The 23,577-nt window shown below is 40.7% G+C and overlaps 1 protein-coding gene across 4 annotated transcripts; it reads left to right on the forward strand.

Moving 5' to 3' along the window:
- Window positions 1-1,043: 1,043 nt before the first annotated feature.
- On the forward strand, window positions 1,044-13,529 carry mpp3a (MAGUK p55 scaffold protein 3a). 4 transcript variants are annotated; one of them, XM_085352778.1, is made up of 19 exons: window positions 1,044-1,080; window positions 1,198-1,316; window positions 1,657-1,734; window positions 2,094-2,174; window positions 2,400-2,537; window positions 2,675-2,756; window positions 3,719-3,804; window positions 3,987-4,061; window positions 5,835-6,031; window positions 6,771-6,835; window positions 7,665-7,685; window positions 8,511-8,609; window positions 11,196-11,267; window positions 11,923-12,078; window positions 12,198-12,278; window positions 12,363-12,456; window positions 12,540-12,648; window positions 12,883-13,011; window positions 13,350-13,529. In XM_085352778.1, the coding sequence occupies exons 1-19, from the start codon at window positions 1,044-1,046 to the stop codon at window positions 13,527-13,529; spliced, it is 1,899 nt and encodes a 632-aa protein (XP_085208904.1). The 4 variants fall into 4 exon arrangements, with proteins under 4 accessions (XP_085208904.1, XP_085208905.1, XP_085208906.1 ...); XM_085352779.1 differs by having other exon boundaries at window positions 8,562-8,609; window positions 11,202-11,267; XM_085352780.1 differs by having other exon boundaries at window positions 8,562-8,603.
- Window positions 13,530-23,577: the final 10,048 nt, after the last annotated feature.

A 23,577-nucleotide genomic window follows, 5' to 3' on the forward strand; every position in this document is an offset into this window, starting at 1 on the left:
GATTACAGTGTGACATGAGTGACTCTGTGGGTTTTTTTTGTTTTGTTTTGTTCATATTGATCCAGGTTTCCAAGTGAGGAAATATGGAGAATATTGAATCAAGTGACAAAGTTATTGATTGGCTGGGACTGCAATAATGCAGCAGTCTGTGCTGGGCTTACACTAAATAGATCTTTGAGTCACTCACAGGTCTGAATACTGAAGAGTGCTGCCTTCGTTTGTTACTTTAACTTTTCATTTAGCCCTGAGAATCCCAACTAAAGTTGTTGCGCTCATCTGTCTCATTTATGATGGTAAATTCCTCAAGACAAACTGGGATAAGCACTGCTTGTTTTGTTTTTAATTAAAATAAGCCTCAGTTGTTCTGAATTATATTAAAAGACTTGTGACAATAGATGGCTTTTGGTTTTTATATCACTGAAATTATTCCTTCAAGCAAGGAAGGGTGGCTCTTTTTTATGCAGCAAGGAGGACAGATTTACAACAGCATAGTGTACTGTAAATATGTGATAGGCATCCCTTCGAGTCCTCGTATCAGCAGCTTCTTCCTTAGAGGTTTGACACACTGCTTGTTTCACACAGGTTTGTGCCAGAGTATCCCACTCTGCTCGTTTCACACATACCAACACAAGCTCAGACAGCCTAACGAGAGTCGGTGTGATTAATAGTACCAGCAGTGACTGTTTATCTTAGTAGTACTGCCCTATAATGCGAGCAGACGTGCAGATCCACACCTACACATTCACAGATGAGGTAACTACACTGCAAAATGGAAATTGCAACCCCGATTTATTGCTTAAAGTAGAAAAGAGGATGAAGTACAGCTATAATTACCAAACATGGGTTTCTAGGTACGTCAATCCTACATGCTCACACACAAACACACCCTTGCATTAATTTTTTTAGGAAGAAAGAAATTCTTTTTTTTTAATCACTCAATTAAACTTCTCGGAAAGCAACCGCCAGAGTCCAAGTGGAAGTGTGAGGAAATACTACTTATATTTTCTCCCCTCCCAGGTTTCCCCTCCTCACCTCACTGACCCATGAAAGAAGCCATGCCGGTTCTCACAGCAGGAGCGGGTAAGAAAAGCGAGCGCAGATGCTCAACACATACTGTCCATACTGCTCAAGGCTAGCTGTGCCCCATCTGTTCATGCTAATATACATGATGGATTTTCTAATTCATGTCCTGTGCAGGGCTACATGAAACGTTGGCCCTGCTGACCTCTCAGCTGCGGCCAGATGCCAACCACAAAGAGGACATGGTGTTCCTCAAAGATGTCTTCAGTGAGAGGAGTTTGGGATACCTGATGAAGGTGAGGAATTATGATTCTTGTGAGGATGGTTCAAGCTTTACAAATGATAACTTGTAATATAATTATTTGGATAACTAATTTCTAAATTGAAACATCTATTATTTGTTTATGCAGTAAAGGTTTATTTTCTTTTTTTTGGATTACTACCTGACTTCATGGTAGTATCTAGTTGATTTGAGCCCAGCGGATTTATGCTTATGTTTTGTGGCTGTTGGAAAAGAATGGCATGAAGCTGATACATGTTATGGAATATCATATTACTGTACTTCACCTTTTGGCCTAACTATGCAGCACTTTATTAAAATTCTTCCTTCTATACACTGATTGTGTTTTTTCCTAGATTCACGAGAAGCTGAGACAGTATGAGAGACAGAGCCCAACACCTGTCCTCCACAGTGCTTCCTCTCTGGCAGAGGATGTAAGTTCCTCACACAAACACACGCACGCACGCACACACACATACTGTAAATTACTTTTCCACTTGGGCACAGCATTCAGTCACCATGAGTTAGCTCCGACAGAGAAGCAATGTGGGTATGAAAAGTGAATTTTAATGTTCTCAAAGTGCTGAATCATCCCAGTGCTCCTCTAATGAAACTCCATATCCTGCTGCCCTGTTGCTCTCACCAGTTATCAGAAGAGCAAACTGCTGACCCTAGGTGCTTTCCACTTATCTTTCCCACTCTGCATCTCTGAATCTGTCTTCTGTTGTTCTACAATAAACTGTGTGTGTTACTAGTATACACATCCAGAGTTCATGTGTATTGGGATTGGCAGGTGGCAGAGGAGCTACAGAGTGGTTCGATGAGCACAGAGGAGAAGGAGCTGCTGAATTTGCTACTTTCCCCTCATCTTAAGGTAAACACATTTTCAATTAGTGGAGATTTTGTGGCAGTGACACACAAACTCTGATTTCATTCACCTCCTGTTGTGCTGGGTTGTTTCACTTGCACTCATATCAAACTGAAAATTCATTTCTGATGCAGTTCACAAGCTCGGGCAGATGTCAGACTGCTTTGTGTGCTTCCCGACAGCTGAACGTCAGCACTGTAATCTCAGCATGTATGTTTTCTGTCCCATCAGGCTGTTCTGTCAGTGCATGACACTGTAGCTCAGAAGAACTTTGACCCTGTTCTGCCACCGCTGCCGGACGACTTTGAGGACGATCTGGAAGAGGAATCTGTAAAGATTGTCAGGCTGGTAAAGAACAAAGAACCTCTGGTGAGTTGTGACGTAAAGTCGAGAGTGGGAATGAAACTAGAGAGCCTTCAAGAGAAGCAGATGAAACAGGAAAGGATTATGGGATGGAGACCTTTGGCCTCTTCTGCTAATGGAGTTGTTACTTCTTTGTACTCTAGGGAGCCACCATCAGGCGTGACGAAGCCACTGGAGCAGTGATAGTGGCTCGGATAATGAGGGGAGGTGCAGCTGATCGAAGTGGTAAAATGCTGTTCATTTTCTAAAAGCTTGTATATCTTATAACTACTATAACAATATCTGTGGTACCAGCCTATGAGCAAGAGGATGTTATATGATTATCAGGGGAGAAACTAAGAGCATTTTTTAAAGGTTCTCTATTTTTATTTTCAAATAAAGATCTATCACGTTATAAATTTAATCAACAATCAATTCACAAGAAGAAGAATTACTTTTATAAATGATGTCAGTATCTGTCTTTATAAAACCAACAATTGAGTAAAAGTGTACTCTTTGCTGCGTTTCTGTTGTTTTTAATAGTCAGAAAAGGGGAAACTGTCATGAAGAAAAACAGGCCCAGCATGAAACCAAACTGCTGTTGCAGTAATGTAGCGTAGCCTTGACCCAGCATGATGCCTCAAGAGCCTCCTGATTTTTACAGTGGTGTGGCTTCAGTTTTCTTCTTGCAACCAGCAAGAAGGAGATAAATAATTTCATTAAAATAAGCCAAGAAAACTTGATGTTCTAATGAACCCTCTGGTAGAAAGATTGCATCAGGACAAAACATTCAGCACAGTTGTTGGAAAAGCAAAAACCTCTTCATTAGTAAGTCATCGTGTACAACGTGCAGTGGTTACACCAGGAAAATATAAACTACAGAATGAAAGTAAGCAGTGAGTAATCTTTTTTTCTTGCTGTCAAGTGATGAAAAAATGCTCATCAGTATAATATCGTGGGCTCTGTGCTTCTATCCTGAGGGAGAAATATATCGACCCCCCTTCTCTCGTGCTCTTTGGTCGCATTGTTGTGGCTGCAGATAAACAGATCGCAGCCGAGGACAGAAGCTGCTCGTATCTGAGGATCTAACAACAGCGCTGATCTTAAGATACAAATGCTAAACCCCACAGACCCGGGAAGCACACTGAAGTCTCTTTGAACATCATTGATGTTTCTGCCAGCTCATCCAGCATGTACGCTCTTCACAGGTTTGGTGCATGTAGGAGATGAGCTGAGGGAGGTGAACGGGGTCTCTGTGATCCACAAGAGGCCTGATGAGATCAGTCAGTTGTTGGTAAGATGGACAGAAGGACATGTGAATGTTGGAATAACTCCACTAAAAAAACAAATGTCTTTTATCCATTAAAAATAAAGTTCACTGCAAGTTGACAGTTAAGCGTATTATATTTCAGTGTTTGTCTTTAATGTAAGGATGCAGTCATAATCTTCCCATGCTCTTGTTTATTTGTGATCCAGTCCCAGTCCCAGGGCTCCATCACTCTAAAGATAATCCCCGCTATTAAAGAGGAGGACCGGCTGAAGGAGAGCAAGGTGAGATAAAGTATGATGGATGGATGGGTTTCCTCTGATCTGCACTCAGTATTCAGAGTGCGCAAGGGAGAGAAAAAACAAAAAATGAAACACCTTTTATTGCGCTACGATTTACACTGAACAAAAATATAAACGCAACACTTTTGTTTTTGCTCCCATTCCCCATGGGATGGACGTAGAGACCTAAAATTCATTCCAGATACACAATATAACCATCCCTCCCAAACAGTGGTCACAAATCAGTCCAAATGTGTGGTAGTGGGCACATCTGCTATATTGAGATAATCCATCCCACCTCACAGGTGTGCCACATCAGGATGCTGATCTGACATCATGAGTAGTGCACAGGTGTACCTCAGACTGCCCACAACAAAAGGCCACCCTGGAATGTGCAGTTTTGTCTCACAGCAAAATGCCACAGATGCCACAAGCAATGAGGGAGCGTGCAATTGGCATGCTGACAGCAGGAATGTCAACCAGATCTGTCGCCCGTGCATTGAATGTTCATTTCTCAACCATAAGCCGTCTCCACAGGCGTTTCAGAGAATATGGCAGCACATCCAACCGGCCTCACAACCGCAGACCTCGTGTAACCACACCAGCCCAGGACCTCCACATCCAGCAGATTCACCTCCAAGATCGTCTGAGACCAGCCACCCAGACAGCTGCTGGAACAATTGGTTTGCACAACCAAACAATTTCTGCACAAACTGTCAGAAACCGTCTCAGGGACGCTCAACTGCATGCCCGTCGTCCTCATCGGGGTCTTGACCTGACTCCAGCTCGTCGCCGTAACAGACTTGTGTGGGCAAATGCTCACATTCGATGGCGTCTGGCACGTTGGAGAGGTGTGCGCTTCACGGATGAATCATGGTTCACATTGTTCAGGGCAGATGGCAGCTGAGAATGTCCCAGTTCTTGCATGGCCAGCATACTCACCGGACATGTCACCCATTGAGCATGTTCGGGATGTGCTTGACCGGCGTATACGACAGCGTGTACCAGTTCCCACGAATATCCAACAACCTCGCACAGCCATTGAAGTGGAGTGGACCAACATTCCACAGGCCACAATTGACAATCTGATAGACTCCATGCGACGATGTGTTGCACTGCATGAGGCAAATGGTGGTCACACCAGATACTGACCAGTTCTGGGTCCCCAGACCCCCAATAGCGCAAAGAACTGCACATTCCAGGGTGGCCTTTTGTTGTGGGCAGTCTGAGGTACACCTGTGCACTACTCATGATGTCAGATCAGCATCCTGATGTGGCACACCTGTGAGGTGGGATGGATTATCTCAATATAGCAGATGTGCCCACTACCACACATTTGGACTGATTTGTGACCACTGTTTGGGAGGGATGGTTATATTGTGTATCTGGAATGAATTTTAGGTCTCTACGTCCATCCCATGGGGAATGGGAGCAAAAACAAAAGTGTTGCGTTTATATTTTTGTTCAGTGTACATAATATTCAGTCTTTGTGTGAACTGCTGAAAGTCCAAATCCAAGGAGATTTCAAATGTGGTTTTTGGCATTTAAGCAACGACAGTGTCTGTTTACACTGAATAAAACATGAAAGATGGTAACCCTGTGGTAACCCCATTTAATTTCAGCAAATAATATTTATATTATATTTAAATTTTTAAATATAATTGTGGTACAATCACCTTCTCACTTTGCCCTGTGTTTTACATCCAGGACACTCTGCTCAGATAACTCTAAACCCTAAAATATGGTGTTTCCACCACCTTGTGCATTTGACTCCAGGTGTATATGAGAGCCTTGTTTGACTACATCCCCTTGGAAGACAAGGCCACACCCTGCCAGGAGGCGGGACTTCCCTTTAAACGAGGAGACATCATTCAGGTTGTGACGCAGGATGACCCCACTTGGTGGCAGGCCAAGCGTGTGGGAGACAGCAACCTGCGTGCTGGACTCATCCCATCCAAACAGTTTCAGGAGAGGTGAGAACGCTTAGAAGAAGGTCTTGTCTTCACAATTAAAATGAGCCTGATGTCACAGAAGCTGAACGGTTCACCCATACACCAACGGATATTTATTTTACCCAGACAATAATCTTTTAAATCCACATTCATGTGTTCCACTTTAAAGGGTCAACTGTGATTAGATAGAGCATCAGATCATTGTGGAATAAATTTAGTTGAAACTCTGACTTGAATAGGCATGCGCTGAAACTCTAAGTGTCAAAATTGCTGTTAAAATGATCTCAGCTGATCTCCAGCCAAACACCGCAGCATCTGGTGGATTAATAACCATAGCTTAAACACTGAGAGAGATATGGTTCAGAACTACCTAAAATTGTTTTTTTTTTTCATGTTTGGGACAAACCGATTAGGGTAAAACTGGATTACATTGATTGTCACTGAACAAAAGTGGCATGAGCTCAGGTCTGCTCATCAGGGATGGATTACTAAATAGGCCCAGATGTCTTTTTGTAGTGATTGTTGCCATTTCTTGCTGGATAGGCTGGATAGTCCAATCACAAAGTAAGCACAAAAAATGTGCAAACTGCTGTCTTATTTGTCTCTGCCCTCATAATAAAGCCATCCATCCATGTGTTGTATATTCCTCTGCCTTTTCAGATTCACGTCTTTTAGTCCTGACAGTCCCCCCTTACTTTTTGCTTACTCTCTTTCTGCCTTTATCGTCTCTGGTTCTTTGTTCCACTGCACACTTCCCCAGGCGACTGGCCTACAGGATGAAAATGGGCACACTCCCGAATCCAAAATCCCCTAAAAAGTCTCTCTGTAAGTTTCTGCTTCCTAGGATTTCAGTGCATCTTTTTATAGTAACAATTTATGACTGACACTATCTCTCACTATCAGCTCTCCATTCTCTACTGTGATTATATTGTTTCACTGGCTTTCATTTTTCTAACCTTTTTTTGGTTATTAATTAGAACTCTCACAGCCATTAGTATCAACTGTACATTCCCTAAATGCTGCAGTGTAGACAGGTTTTGAAAAAAAGATTAGAGTTGGAGGGGAAGAAAGACACTGGGAGGGATCACACATATGAATTAATCTCTTTCATGTTCAGTCCATCTGGCCAGTAAGGAGGCTGCAAATTCAGCTTAACTCAGACTCTGTAACAACAGTCGTCCGGTGGGAAACAAAGCCCTGTTAATATGCTGCGCTTCTCACTTTTCCAGTTGATACTATAGTGGATTCATGTAAACAGCCAGGTGAGTGGATGATGTGAGCGGTGGCTCTTCGTGGCACATAAGCTGCAGGCGATCCGATTAGGCGGGAGCTGCGTGGAGACAACAAGAGCTTAGCAATATGGCAACTAGCCCTGCTATGCTGCACAGCAGCAAACCTGCGAGGTCTCTTCTGTCTCAGCCTCCATCCACACTCCCCCAGCTCTCTTTATTAATTCCACCCAATCCCAGCAGGGGCTTTAACATGCGGGTCCCCCTCCTCGTCTCAGAGTGACGTCAGTTTAAGGCCAATCTCCTAAATTTAGACTAGCTTTCCTCTGTAACAAATTTCCAACGTTCCTAGAGATTATCAGCACAAAATAATTTTTACTTTAACCGTGCTTAACATGTTACTCTGCCCTTCACTGCTGCATCAGATGATCCAGGATGTGATAAAGGTTGGTATATGTGCAGCCACAAACACAGCAAAACAACCAAACACAAACTACAGAGTAATATTGCCGTTTGTGTGCATATTCGTGTGTGTGTGTGTGTATGTGTGTGTGTAAAGCTTGCATGTGTGCTACTGGGGTGTGCATTTGGGATTTCTACAGCTTCCAGCTTAATTCCTTCCCTCCTACCATTAGTTACCAGACCAGAATAGAGATTCTTTGTGTGGCTAGTTTGAGTGTGTACGTGTGTGTGTGTGTGTGTTTCTTTTGTATCAGGTAAGGTGCAGGCAGAACAGCATCCCTGGAGACTTTCGTCTAGCAGAGATTGTTGAATAGAACAATACCTCCACCCCTCTCTTGCATCAACCTCACCTCTTATTATCTGTCTTTTGTTTTTCCATATTTGTCTTTACATGAACGTTTCCTGTTCCCCTTTAGTCTATTAAAGAAGCGTAGAAAGCACACATTTTGCTTAGGAATTACAGATGGGTTTGTATAGGCAGTTTGTACACAAGCTGCACATCTTTGGGGACACAGAGCTTGTTTGCGTGTGTGTACACAGAGATCTGTCTAATAGCTGACTCACATACAGATGTAGAGCCATCTCTCTTCTCTCCCTTCTACTTAAATCTCTTTATCAAGCCTTTGTTTAGTGGCTGTTGCCTCTAACAGCACATCTTCATCATCTCTTGGCTGCCCTTCCACTCTCTCCTCCTGCTGTCTGCCTGCCTGCCTGTTGCCCGTTGGGCCCTGCTTCCCCTCTACAGCTACCATGGCCCGCCCACCCCTTTCTTAAACTCTTCCACAACCCTTATTCCTCAACTCTTCCAGGTCTCTTACCCTATGCTTACCCCCCTCTTTTCCCTGCTTGCCTCCCTACAGAGGACTGTGACTGTGAGGGCTATTTCAATGGACAGTACATAGGTGAGAGTGTGCACATCTTTCTCCACCTCCTTCTCCCTATCTGCTCTGTGCCTGCTGCAGCCTGGCTGTGTGCTGGTTCCCTGGGTGCTTTGGGCTGGGGGCCAAAATAACTGCTTGGAAGGTTGTCTCTTCGGGGGCCAGGGTTGAGGGATAAGAGCAAGGGTGAAGGTTTTGAAGGTTCAAAAAAGATGGTTTTCACAGCAGTCCAAGAAATTAGATGAGGGTCAGTGATTCATTTCTGATAGCTGAAGAGACGGTAGATATGCATGTGAGTGAAACACTTAACTGCTACAGTGTAAAGTGAGGAAGGGCAAAGGAAAGTGTAGGGAGTACCGTCTCACACTCACAGCAGGTGTTAGTAACAGAGTTGCCTCTTTGAAGACTCCACTGAATAATTAGTTAGGAGAGAGTTTAGGGATGCATCACTGTGTCAGCTCCTGTGGTGCAGACTGTACAGTTCTACATTATGCAAAACAAGTTATTATTTTGTTAGAAATTTCCTGAAGGAAAAAAGAGAAAACAGCTCGCTACTTGGTGCTGTTTAAAGCACAACTTTCGATTTCAAGCTACTGTGCTTCCACAGCATCTCTTTCAATGTCATGGAAGGACAATTTGAAAAATCCACATTCAGGTGGGGGATTTTTTTGCACATTGTTAATTGGACGTTTATCCATACAATCACTGGTCACTTTGTTAGTGCTATTGCTGGGTTGGACCCCTTTGGCCTTAATTCTTCAGCGGAATAAAAATGAACAAGGAGCTGCAAACATACCAGCAATATTGGTTCATATTAACATGATGGCATCACATCATTGTTGTTCCAGATTTGTTGGCTGCATCTCCATGATGTGAGTCTCTCATTCCATCACATCTAAAAAAGTGCTCTAATGCCTCTGGAACTGGGAACAGTGGAGGCCAGGTCAAGAATCCAGTTTTAGATTATTTCAGCTTTTTGGCATGATATGTTTTGCTGCTGGAAGCAGCCAGAAGATGTGTACACTGTGCGGATAGACGGAGGATATGGTGTTTAAATGATGCTCATTTGGTACTAAATTAGATTTGGGATCCCCTACACCCTTACATTACCAACATCCTCCTTATTTAAGGCCGGATGGCTCCATGGTTTCATGTTTATGCCAAATTCTGACCTTAGCATCCTAATGTCAGATGCCAGTTTTACTAAGCCCATGTCACTTCCAGCTTCACCTTCCTGGTCTTAGCTAACAGAAGTGGCACCCAGTGTGGTCTTCTGCTGCTGCAGTCCATCTACTTCAAGGCTAAAAGTGCTGTGCATTCAGATATGCTCTTCTGCATACCTTTGGTTATAACGAGTGGTTATTTGAGCTAATGTTGCTTTTCTATTAGCACAAACCAGTCTGACAATTCTTCTTTAACGTCTTGCATCAACGAGACATTTTGTCCCAGACAACTGCAGCTCACTGGATATTTTCTCTCTGTAAACTCAGGAGATGTTTGTGTGAGAAAATCCCAATAGATCAGCTCTTTCTGGTATACTCAGACCACCTTTAATCCCCGTTCTGGTGCTCGGTTTGAACTTCAGCAGGTCGTCTTGAGCACGTCAACATGCCAAAATGTTTTGACCAATTAGATATTTGGTTTAACGACCAGTTGAAGTAGAGTACCTAACAAAGTGGCCGGTGAGTGTTTTTTGCAAATGTAACACTGACATAACATGAAAAAAAAGTAGTGCAAAAAATAATTGTGTAACTTTTATTTTTTTACTATATCTTTACCTCAGTAGGACTTAAATTCAACAAATGTGCTGGTTTTGTTCTTGCCTTTATTATTACTTTTATCATTATTATTATTATTATTATTCACTAAATACTGAAACTGTTAGAGAAAGATTTTTTTACTTGATATAAGTATAAATGAACTCCTAGCATACTGAGCTGGCTAATGTGTAGCATATAGTTCAATAATACAAATCTATAAAATAATCTAATAGCTAACGACAAAGTAGTTTATAAAATGTTGCTTACTGTATTTAAATGGACAACTAGGCCAAAGGTATGTTGCAATAAGCAATCTTTACTAACGTTACGCTTTGGAAGAGGGCAAAAAAGGAGTCCCCAATTTTCTTCCTGTGCTCTTTAGCCTTCCGCTGACCTTCACTCCCTCACCCTTCTTTAACCCAGCCTGACCCCTCATCTGCTCCCCCATCCTGTGAGCTGCTGTAATAAGTGTGACAACAAGGAGCGATCTAAACACAGCCCTTTCTCACTGTAACACAAAATACTTCAGTAAACAGTATTTGTGCTTCCCGTTAACCTGCTTGGAGCTGTTAAACCCTTCCCATTCTCATCCCTCCCCCCACCGCCTTCACCTTGCAGTGTTTGGATCCCCTTAAACCTGCCCCTCCCTCCTGCCCTGCATCTAACTAACTGTCCCTGCTGCTCTGGTTGGTGCACTGCTTACCCCTACCCTCAGAATCAACCCCTTCCCCCATCCTCTCCCCACCCACGAGGGCCCTGCTGCGTTGGACGCATTGCACACTCAACCAGGCACGTTTGTTGCTTGTTCACCCTGTGTGGAGGTGTGAGGCTGGGTTGTGTGATGCTCTAACGCCAGTTATAGTCTCTCCTAAGTGTAAAGCAGTGGCGCCCTCCTGTGGCCAGGTGTTTTCCTGGGAATTTTATTCAGGTACAGTGCCCGGCTCATTCCTGCAGGTACACATCACTGACAGGGGAGGATACAGACAGTCCTGATCATGGGAGATCCAGTCTTTTCCTTTTAACGTGGCGTCTCCCAGGGCCAGGTTGTCCTGTCTGTCCTGCCTCAGCACTGTAGCCTTGTTGAAAGCAGCATGCTTTTTCTTAATACATAAAAGCAAAATGGTATTTACATTGGGTCACTAAAATCAGTTTTTAAATGCGAAAATTATCAAAATATGTAATATAACAGACTTTCACCTAATATATTTACTGTCAGCTGCATGTGATCCAATTTTTAGTTTAAGCATGACATCCAATTGGCTTCTACTTACAGTATATCTCACACTATCAAATATTATAATTGATATATTAAATATATTTGATATATAATATATATATATATAATATTATATATCAAATATTTAACTATTTGCACTTTCAATAGGATAGATCTATATTCATCCATGTGCACTCTATACAAAGGTTTTTAATGCATGATCTGTGGGTTGGTCTTTAATTTATCCAAAAGGTGTTTGTCCACAACTTTATCAAACTGCTGTGCACTAGTAAATGTTGTCGTACATCTGACCAAAGACCTCTTGTTTTCTGTTTCTTCTTCCTTCCCATCTGTGACCTCACTGTAGCTGGTTTGCGGAGGAGTTTCCGCCTGAGTCGTAAAGACAGGCAGGGATCATCAGGAGAGGGTTCTGATCCTGGAGAACCAGAGTTCCTGACCTATGAGGAGGTGACCCGCTATCAGCAGAGGCCAAATGAAAGGCCCCGCTTGGTGGTTCTGATTGGTAAGACTGAAAAGCACAAAAGGACTCCTTTGATGATTGCGACATCTAGTGGACTACAACTTGTGTTACAACATGCTGTCCTTTTGTTCACATGTATATTCACCATCTGTTTCCGAAAGGTTCTCTTGGAGCAAGAATTAATGAACTCAAACAGAGGGTGATTGCTGAAAACCCACATCGTTATGCAGTAGCTGTACCGCGTGAGTCACTCCACATTTTACACTTGCCTAAATGAATCGCCAAAACTCTAGAAATATCACTAAAGTACTCCTGTGTTCCCACAGATACAACCAGACCCAAGAAGCCGCATGAGAAGGATGGTGTAGAGTACCACTTTGTCACCAAACAGCAGTTTGATGCAGATGTTTTGAACAACAAGTATGTTTCCGTTGAATCCATGTTGAGTCGTGCAAGTTTGGTTTATTGTGTCTTTAAGAAAAGGTTTAATTCTTGCTGCACAGGTTCATAGAGCACGGTGAATACAAGGAGAACCAATACGGCACCAGTATCGAGGCTATCCGCTCTGTGCAGGCCAAGAATAAGATGTGTATAGTAGATGTGCAGCCTGAGGTAAGGGTCACATTACAGAGAACATCCTGTTTAATGTTCATCCAAAGAATCCACTGTCATAACATGTCACAATGAGTTACTTAGTCTGCAGGCAGCAGCACTTTACTGAGTACCTGAGTGGGCAGGGGCAGGCAGTCATGTCAGGCCTGCTCACCAAGCTGTTGACTTTGCTTCTTCCCAGCTCCTTCCTGACCTCTGTTTTCTCTGTTTGATGTAAACCTTCCACTACTCCAGGCTCTAAAGAGGCTACGGACATCGGAGTTCAAGCCTTATGTGATATTCGTCAAGCCTCGTGTTCCTGAGAGCAGACGTCGTCGCAGTGCAGCCACCTCCCCAGGAGGGGGCGAGCATGGCCGCATTACAGTGAGCCATGTTTCTCTAAGCAGTAACAGACGTCCTGTTAAAAGTTTCTTTTTAAATGTAGTTGGGCCTGTCATGCATTCTTTTGCTTAATAGATCAAAAGTATTGCACAATTCTTATCAACTCACAAGCTTTGTAAATACGCAGCAATCTCATTATACAAATGTACTATAGAATATCACTCCTGGAGCATTAAGCCAGTGCAAAACTGATGTGACACAAAAGATAGAAAATGGTCACTAACATCAATATATATTAGCGTATTTTTTCAAAGGACACTATCAATCCACAACATCCACTGTAAAGAAAAGAAAATTCTTTAATTGCCTTTCTTCAACAGGATGAAGACCTCCAGGAGATGCGTCAGTCTGCCATTCAGATTGATCAGCAGTATGGACACCTAGTGGACCGTGTCCTGATCAAGGAGGACTCGGCCAGTGCTTGTGCAGAACTGCGAGGTATTTTGGAGAGGCTGGAGAGAGAGTCCTTCTGGGTGCCTCTCAGCTGGGTGCGGACCTAAGCTTACCAACGCACTCCACAAATCGTTCCAGAAGAACTTCACAGTCTGTTCACCAAACCCTGCACTGGTCCTCTCCCAGAGAGCTGATATTCTTCTCTTCTCTAAAGGCCTGCTGGCCAGCCTTGGAGTCTGCTGAACTTCCTCTACATAGTCCTCTGAATGCTACAGGGCTGGTCAGTCAGCCAAAAATCGAGGCACCAAAGGGAGAGAATGATGTCAGAGGAATACCTCAGTTTTAAAGCAGGTTGGTTATTTAGCCCAAAAGTCACAGTCTTACTTCCTCAAACAATCACTACTTTGTCTTGTCATATTTATTCAGGTTTTGATTTCAATTTATTTAGTTCAAAGACAAGGATGGAAATTGTAGTTTTAAATGTTTGGTACTGCTCTCTTTTTTTAAACAGTCCCATATTTTTTCAACAGGTTCTCCAAAAGATTTCCACAGTTTAGACTGGCCAAAACAAACAAAAAAAAAAAACCCCAGCTTAATAATAAATAAAAAAAATGTATTTGTTAAGCTTGGAAAGAGTTTATAAAGTTAGGAAAAGCAAGGTTTTCATTCATGCAGAAATAAACCTTCAGGAAAATTGGATGTTAAGCAGAAAATATAGATTTACATAGTGGCAACCTTCCAAACAGTTATTTTGGCCCCCTCAGCCTAAAGGTTTACCCTCTTACATTGAGTTATTTTTATAGCCCCTTCTACATTCACTTTTCCTTCATCTTAAGTTGGATAAATGAAGTTTGCTGCCCACAAGGCTTCCACAGATAGAAAACAGAGGAAGCCCCGGCAGATAATTAGGTGGATCACAGCTCTACTGTATATGACCTCTTAAGAGCTGGCTGTCTTAAAAAATAATAATGGTAAATGGCCTGTATTTGTATTGCGCCTTACTAGTCCCTAAGGACCCCAAAGCGCTTTACACATTCAGTCATCCACCCATTCACACACACATTCACACACTGGTGATGGCAAGCTACATTGTAGCCACAGCCACCCTGGGGCGCACTGACGGAGGTGAGGCTGCCGAACACTGGTGCCAGTGTTCGGCACTGGTCACCAGTAATGATAATGATGATTTCTTAGAAAGACTGAAAACACGTTTGATTAGATGGGACGTGACTGTGCTGTGTGTCAAGAATGGTTTAAGTTGGTTTGAAATGATTACATTTTAGCAGTTATGTTTAAATGATAGAGTATCTTGTAGTTTATTGTGAGGCTGAAATACAAAAAAATAATTCCCAGCACAGGTGACAATTACAAAGAGACATCCAAGTTAATAACAGGTGGCAGAAATGAATGAATGCTTATCTTTGACAAATGACTCTTTGATGCCTGGCACTTCATAATTAAACTGCAGTTTTAATAAAAGTGATGAATACTGATATCAGCTAATAGACTTTTTCATCTTGAAGAAAATGTGGAGTTTCTCATTAACTGCAGCTGTTCTGGTAATTTATAGCAAACTAGTTACTTTGTTGAAAATATGGGACTCGTTAAAAAAAGCATAGCCCAAATGTTTTACTCCTCAAACTATTGCACTTCTAGCTGAGTGTGTCAGGTTTGGTCTCCCACTCAAAGGATTGCTCAGTCAGTCAGTTTATTGTGACTCCTGTTGGAGTACCTTTTGGTAGCATGTTTCTTAATTTCAAAGCTTTATTCAACTCAATGCCAATTGCAGAATGCTTCCTGTTTATTCCTACTGCTCATGCATCATGTAAAGTATAATCACACAGTGACCAGAACAAAATAAATACACGCAAAGTTAAGTGACTATCATTTGACACTAATGCATTCTTTTCACGCAAACAAAAACAAAACAAAATAATCAAACGGAATGTGAAAAAAGTATTTTCTACAAGAGTTTGTTTTTAAGAAATGCATGAAAAAAACTGATCATTTAACCGCAGTTGTAAATACTGTAAAAGTTACTCCTCTCGTGCCAACGAAAGATCTCGTAGCACTTCAATGCAACCTGTTTACCTTGGATCCCTGGGAACCCACATGAGTTTGTGTGTAAAATGATGTTGTGCACAAAGTCTGTGTGGATGGATGTCAGAGTGTGTTTACATGCACCAATCTGTGATGCTCCTTTACATGCAGAAATGGATTTTGTAGAGTTTTCTTGCAGATATCTGTATTTTTGACTGCAGAAGTGATGAGTACTCATTTGTTTTTTCATTACTGTTGTAATGTTGCGCTGAAAGACACTGTGTCCGGAAAATCTGAATTAGAACAGAACCAGTTTTTTTATTGAGTCAGAAAATAAGCAGGCTAGCCATCATTTCACCTTCTTTACTATGATGTCATTTTCTACTTCATCTGCTTCAAGTCATACAAATCTGAATTTGACAGTTCACATATCAATATTTTATATATCATACTTTGAGCTCTTCCAATATAAAGACCTATATAAAGTCTAAAATGGATTTAATCCGAACGTCAATGAAAGAAAAGGGTCAAGTTATTATTTTAATTACCAGCACTCATAATTTCTCAGCTGTATTTTAACATTTCCCTCCACTGGTTGTGAAAACATCTAGCCCAGTTTTTAATAGGCAAAAGCAAAATTCAATTACTAAGTCTTCCAAAGTAAATTCTCTTATAAAATTACCTCAGCTTATGATGATTTCTGGTAAAACACAAGGCAACTTTGTAAAAGAAATACTTCAGTAAGCTAACTAAGAGGACCCAGAACAACAGACTGTACATAAAAGATAGACATAGCCACTGACAGGCATAGGGATGGATATGACTGAGAACACTAAAGCTTAAATTACATCATGCTTCGTCTTTTTTAATTCAAATGTGACCCTAATCTACAAAAATGAACATAAAGATGTGTTAATGAAAATCTGAAACTAACGACTGAGAGTATTAAGTAATATGAAAACTGTTACAAGCTATTAAATAAAAAGGAACGGGGCAGTTTTATTTGAACTCTATTGTGCCCCCTCCTTATCATTAGAAAACATTCATTGACTCTATACGCGAAACAATTTTCACTTAGAAGGAGAACCAGTGTACAGAAGGGGAATAACACCCAAAAGCTGTTTGTATCATTCTAAGACAGGCCTGAAAAATATCAACCTGTCCTTAAATGACACAAAATCAGAAAACCAATCAGACACTCAGACTGTGTCTCACTGGTGATTACAAAAAGAAATGACTGGTTGGAGAAAATTTCAGATAAACTGTCACTACTAGACTGGGATTTGATTGAATGTAAGTGTCTGTATGTGTGGTAAAAAAAACTAAGCAGCTTCCAGAACCCTTCTGTCTTTTTTTATGCAATGAAATAATGTTTTTGATTGTTTTATGTGCTATATGAACCAAGAAACCTAGAATGTTGAGTTTGTATCCTGACATGTACAAAGTGCCATAATAAAGCTAGCTGATTCAAACTTTCAGTGTTTATTTAAATACAGTTTGGTGGGTTTTGCTTTTAGTGCTACAGCTTGCACTGACATTTTTAATCTCAAAATGTTGAATGTGTGCGTTTACCTGTCACTCACTCTCTTTAGTGCCAGTGCAATCTACAACACTGCCAGGAGTCCTGCCTTTGGTCCCAAAGAGCTCTCAACACATCGCATTTGTATTCTATCACCACTGTTTCTCCGGTGTTCTGATAAGTGGAGAGATTACTGTCACGGTGATAAATAAGTTGAAAACAAGCTAAGGTCCTGGAAAGGAATTTAAATGCAGTTCACCAGAACCTGAGCACCATCATTTCCATTCCTATGATGTGGCAGTGGAACTCAGAAACTAGAGATGTGCGTGATCATCAATCTAATGAAGCAGTTGAGCATAATGTTGATTAGAAAATCAAATATTTATTACAATGATGACAGTTTCTTTTTATGTGACGAAAACTGGAATTTTAAACACAGTATCCTCATTTCCGTCAGCAGTTGCACACTTCATTTGAATGACCAGTCATTTATTATAATTTAAGAACTGTCCTTGTGGGCCAGTGGAGAACGGCACCGCCTATCAACAATAACAATAAAGATATCACAAAAAAATACAACGTTAACTTCAAGCTGCACTAATCATTTTCTCTAATAAAGGCTATCACAAAATCACTTTTAGTATCTAAATGAGAGTTACAGTTTTTGATGAGCCTGTGTGGGAAAATCCCAGGAGATCAGCAGTTTCCTTTTCTTGTGTACATACCTAAATGCATTTCATTTCTGCTATCTCAATGGTTCTTAAAGTGTGGTACGCTTACCACTGGTGGTACTTGGGCTCCCTCTAGTTGTATGCGGGAAATCTGCCCCCATTATTTTAAGATTAAATAATATACCATGTTCTGATTAAGGGATTTCTGAAAAATTAAAACATACAGCTCTGCTATCACTTCTGACATAAATGAAGACAGAAAACTAAACAGCAGTGATGTTTGTAGGGTTACTGAAGTTGGGCTAGCTGGTATATAATGATGTGCAATGTGGTGGCTAGCTACCAGTGGTGGGAATAACGGCGTTACTTTTTTCAGTAATGAGTAATCTAACTAATTACTATTCCTATAGTTACAACGCCGTTACAGTTACTAATAAGAAAATGTGGTCTGTTACTATTTTTCAACAAACAGACGGTTAAAGCTGTGTTCAGCTCACCGCATCTTATATCAGTTGCACGGAAGTAGCTGTAAGTAATCTGGACGCTACAGCTTTAAGTAGCTGCGAGCGCTCCCGCGGAGCTAAGGGGGCAAAACAATCGAGTGCTGCTGTTTGACTGAGGAAGAATAAAGTAGGCGTGGTAAGTCAATCACATGGCCACTTAAAGACAAAGCAACAAGATATACCAGTTTTTAAATTGTGTTGATAGGCCACGTAAAACCAGAGTCATGATAAACAATATATATGCGGCGTTTTTTCCTCAATAGTTTCATCACGTTTACTGTCTGACAGTGCAGCAAGCACAGGGGAAGTTTTAGGAGTGACGGCGAGAGAACGAGAGACAGCAGAAAAAGAGAGAGAGCGAGTTTTGAGATGTGAGAGATTTGTGACGTTTAGCATCTTTGGAGTGTGTAGTTAATGTGTTTTCTTGTGTAGTTAGTGTGTAGTGTTGTGGATGTGGTTGTGTGTCAGAACAATGAGGCGACTGCTGTCTCCAGGAAGAAACAGGAGTTATACACCTGCTGCTGTCAGACCTGCAGGTATCAGGCTGTGATGTTCTCCTTTATAGTGGACAGAAATTATTTTTTTTGGAGTGGCACAAATAATTTGTGTGGCATCTTATTGAATGCAGAACAGCTGATTGTTCTGTAAATAGTTTGAAATGGTTATTTTAAAAAAAGGTAAAAGGTAAATGGATGCAAATAACTTGTTGTTTGCAAAACTTGTGCATAGGATTTTAAAATTGACAATTTATATTTGCATTTAAAGTTATGAAATATGATTCATTAATCATGTTTGTGGTTGTTACAGTAAAGAATATAACTTTTTCTACTCTGATTTTATGTTTTTTGTCTGATTTTAGATCACTTGTAAAAAATGAAAACATAACTGTAAATTCAGACACGTGAGGTTGTGCTGAAAAGGATGATACCAAACAAGGCAAAGTAAATCGTTTTTAAAGGTAAAATGTGGAGGGAAAATCAAAAGTAGTTAAAAATGGCCAATTATACCCTGGACCCCAGAGGGTTAAACATTTTTTTTAAAGTAACGCAATAGTTACTTTTCAAGTAATTAATTACTTTTAGAATATTGTAACTCAGTTACTAACTCAGTTTTTTTTAAAGAAGTAACTAGTAACTATAATTAATTACTTTTTCAAAGTAACTTGCCCAACACTGCTAGCTACACAGCTATGGTTAGCATAACATAAACACAGTGAATCTGAAGATGAACGCTAACTTTTTTCCACCTGATAAAAGCTAATGTGAGGGTTCCCGATGGTCAGGGACAAATGCAATTGCATGGCAGGATGCTGTAAATGGACCAAACTTCAGTCAGGAGAACAGCTGAGTCACTAATATACTGCTGCACGGGCTGGGCTGTAGTTACATCGTAAGGTTTTAAAAACTGAGCTTTAAAACTAATAGTGGTAATAAAAACCAAGAGAGAGGCCGACAGTGATCACTGAATTTTTTTATCGGGCTTGTTCAGATTAAATGGAACAAGATACAAAGCACTAAAACATGTTAAAAACGAAACAGCCTTAATAAACACAGAGTAGTAGCAGAGAAGCAGGGTTCATACGGCATCACTTAAGACTGGATATCCCATCTGCTGTGAATGTTTTAATGCAGTGTAGTTGTTATTATTATCACTTGTCACATCTTGTTTATGACAAATAACATTCATACAAGAAATTGTCTCATGTAAACTGTATGTGGTGTTAAACAGGCCTTCAGTCATAAAGGTGTACTTCAACAGCCATATATTTTATGAGGTGGTACTCAATGTGAAAAGTTTGAGAACCACTGTGCTATCTGATTAGCTGAATACATATTTCCATTAACGAGCAGCTGAAGAGGTGTGCCTAATGAAATGACCAGTGAATGTGTTCCAACCATTTTTGTGCATAGGTACAAAAAGTGACTGCATCACCCAGCTTGAGTCCAAGAGTAGAAGACTCCCAGTATATGCAAATAAACACAAAATACAAAATGATAATTAAAGTTAGATTTTAGACATGAAAACATGTCTCACTTATGGTGCAGGGCTTCAAAATCGCAGCGTCTTTCTGTGGAGTCTCAGACTCTTATTCCCTTATTATTACTTCTCTGCAGTGAAAAGTGGTCTTCACACTAATTCTTCATTGCAGTCCCCATTCAGTTTCTGTAATTGAAAAAAGATAGGAAACCCATTATTGTGCCTGTGAAGAGCGGCTTTTTGGGAAGTTTTGCAAGAGTGCATCAACCACTCTCACTCTGTCTCCTATGCAATTACCTCTGTGAGCATCCTGTGACTCCTGAGACTGCTGCTGGCAGACCCAATTAAACCAGTTAACAATCATTCTAATTAGCAAAGTTGCTCTGCTGAGAAAATGGAGCTACGTTAGTTGAAGGTGTGCTGCCGCTGCACTCAGATCCACATTCATTACGGACAAACAAAAGATGCTGCGTTTCAAAGGCTCAGTGGTTAATATGGAGGCCGTTTACTCCTGCCAAGTGAAATCTGTTTTAAAGGACGGATTACAGGAATCAGCCTCCAACCAGAAGGGCTGTTGTTTACGGTTAAAAAAGCCTAGTGTGATGTGATGCCACCAACTCCATTACAAATTGCCTAAAATTTGTTGTTTGAAGACACAGGGGTAGATTAACTGGGATTTTATACACTGACAATACTAAAAAAGGAAGGACAGGAATTGTATTTTAGGAAAATATTGAATTGAAAAGTTGATACGTATTGTCAAAGCAATCTGTAGCTGCTTTTCCTCGGGAACCATGCACACATAGGCAGGTAAACAACCATGTCGGAGCCAGAAAAACAAAGGAGAAGAAAGGTGAATAGCATATGTTGCCAAATCATCTGGATCCTAAAATAAAACTTTCCAGTTATGATGAGCCGAGGGCTTAAAAGTCAAAACTATATAACTAGTTAATAGGGGTGCAACGATACACAAAATTCACGGTTCGGTTCGGTTCGATACTTTGGTGTCACGGTTCGATATTTTTTCGATACGAAAAAATGTTCATGCATTTTTAATTTGTCATTTATTAAAATTATAAATATATATTTTAACTCAAAAGTACAGTTTTTAAATTTAACCCTAACCCTTGTGCGTGTTTTTTATTTTGACAGCGAATGCGCACCTGCGGACCACTTATGTGCAGCCCTGGTTATTTAGCTCATCATATTGCAGCCACAGAAATTATTTTGTCCATGAAACCATAAAGCTGCACTTTCTTTTTGCCTTATAGTCTGATTTGTCATAACTTCTCCGTTTTGTGGTAAGCTTTTCTTTGGCTGTCACTTCTTCACCCTGACCTGTCTTATTTGGCTCAGCAGAACTGAAATATATATCTGTCTGTGAAGGTTCTCAGTCATCCAGGTCATCGTAGTCAAATATATATACTGCTGCTTTTACACACGCACTCACATAAGCTCAGCGATTCTCTGCACGATCAACCTCTCACATGTTTAAGCTTGCTGCGGGAGATTTCACTTGTCATGTTTGCATAGTAAGCTAACGATTAATAAGACGATGTCAGAGGAATTGGTGCACAAATTATCATCACTCACAGATCAGTGCTGTCGCTCTCTATACACAGTTAGCACGATTGCAAAGTGAAAGCAAAAAAACAAGCGCAAATTCAAACGCGACTTCAATATGTCACATATTGACAGTGGCTCACCGATGCCAATGACATAATTACCCAGCTACATTTCTGAAAGAATGCAAAAGCATTGACATATATTTTTCCTACAATAGCCCGACGGGCAGGGCAGAGATAGATTTTGGTAGCCCGACTGAAAAAATCGCTAGCTCCGGGACGTCGGGCTAGCGATATTGCAAGCCCTGTATCTGATTGAGGAATCACTCATCTTTGGAAAAGAGAGTTTATTACAGAGAAATGTCTCTTTCCAAAATAAAAGCTATACTATCTGCTTCTTCTGGGCTATATTCTCAGCAGCATAAGGAGAATCATGTGCTAACAGCTGTCTAAATGACTCGGCTAAAGTTAGTAGCATGCTTGCTTTTTTTTTTCTGCTTCCACTTGTCTTTGCACTAGGATGATGTCGGCGTAAATGTGCAGTCATATTCGTTGTGTTCCCACTAGTGCTTTCAGGTTAATCTCGTTGAAATGACCTTAACGCCACAACACGGCAAATCTCCGTTAACGAGCTACCGCCGATCGCTCCGTGCATGGGGCTAGACGGCCAACACGTTAACGAGCTAACTGCGCTAACACACTAGTTCACACCAATGTAATTGAGCATTGCATGGCACATCCAACATACTGTTTTACTTTAGTCCATGACTCGCTTACCTTCAGGGTCATACGTCACATGAAAACCAAAATAATTCCAAACGCCAGATCTGAATGAGGTTCAATTTGCCTGTTGCAAGGAGAGCTTAACTTCTGTCTCGCTAGCTTGCCCTGCGCTCTTCCTTCTGACTATGCTGTCTGTGTTGAGCGCTCAGTGGATCTGCGCTGGACAGTGCAGCCTAGGCGGAGTAGTCGAACACAGATTCACTGAGCGCTCAACACAGACAGCATCGTCACAAGGAAAGTTGATAAAATAAATTACAAATTTTGTATTGTTCGATACATATGCGTACCGAACCGAAAGCACTGTATCGAACGGTTCAATATCGATACGAATATCGTTGCACCCCTACTAGTTAACATATGTAACAATTTTTTTGAAAATTATATCACAGATTTAAGTATTGAAAATTTGTTGCACTTCCATGGCGCAACCTACATTACATTTTAAGGATTAAAGATGGAGGATATCATTATGTTAAACACAAACAGGACAACAGGAGGTGGAATGTTGGAGCTAAATAACACAAAGTAAGAATTTAATGGCGATACTATATTTAAACACTGCTGAGATGAGCAGTGGTGGGATGTAACTAACATTTAACATGTTTTGGTTTATAGTTATAAATGTATTAAAAAATTTAGTGTATTGTGAGCTTAATATGATGCACTGATGTTTATAAATATAGTCTGTATGTATTTCTTAAATTAAAATATTTGTAGACCTGTGATTGAAGTGTTAAAAAACTATTCTCTACTCTTTTCATGACATCATAGTTTCCATAAATTTGTTTTGACAGTTGTCTGGACAAGACATTTGAACACCTCAGGAATTTAGGATCCTGTGAATGTAATTATGTAATTAATTAGAAAGTTAGAGGCATATTTAGCAGTTATGACAATGATTCTGCCAGCTTATTAAAAATTGTTCAACCTCAGACAGCAACAACATTAAAATGCCACTTTGATATTAATGCAAATGTCCATTATCTGTAATAATATACCGCTCAAACCAGAGTCTTTGATGTCTTTTTTTTGCAAGTGTTTGGATATGGGAAAATTTTCAGTGCAAGATTGCTTCTGTATTTCTGTTTTTGCAAATA

This window comes from Diplotaxodon limnothrissa, linkage group LG4 (assembly GCF_057381915.1).
Source record: "Diplotaxodon limnothrissa isolate DT_005_m linkage group LG4, D_limnothrissa_male_GT1.1, whole genome shotgun sequence".
Taxonomy (NCBI): Eukaryota; Metazoa; Chordata; class Actinopteri; order Cichliformes; family Cichlidae; genus Diplotaxodon; species Diplotaxodon limnothrissa.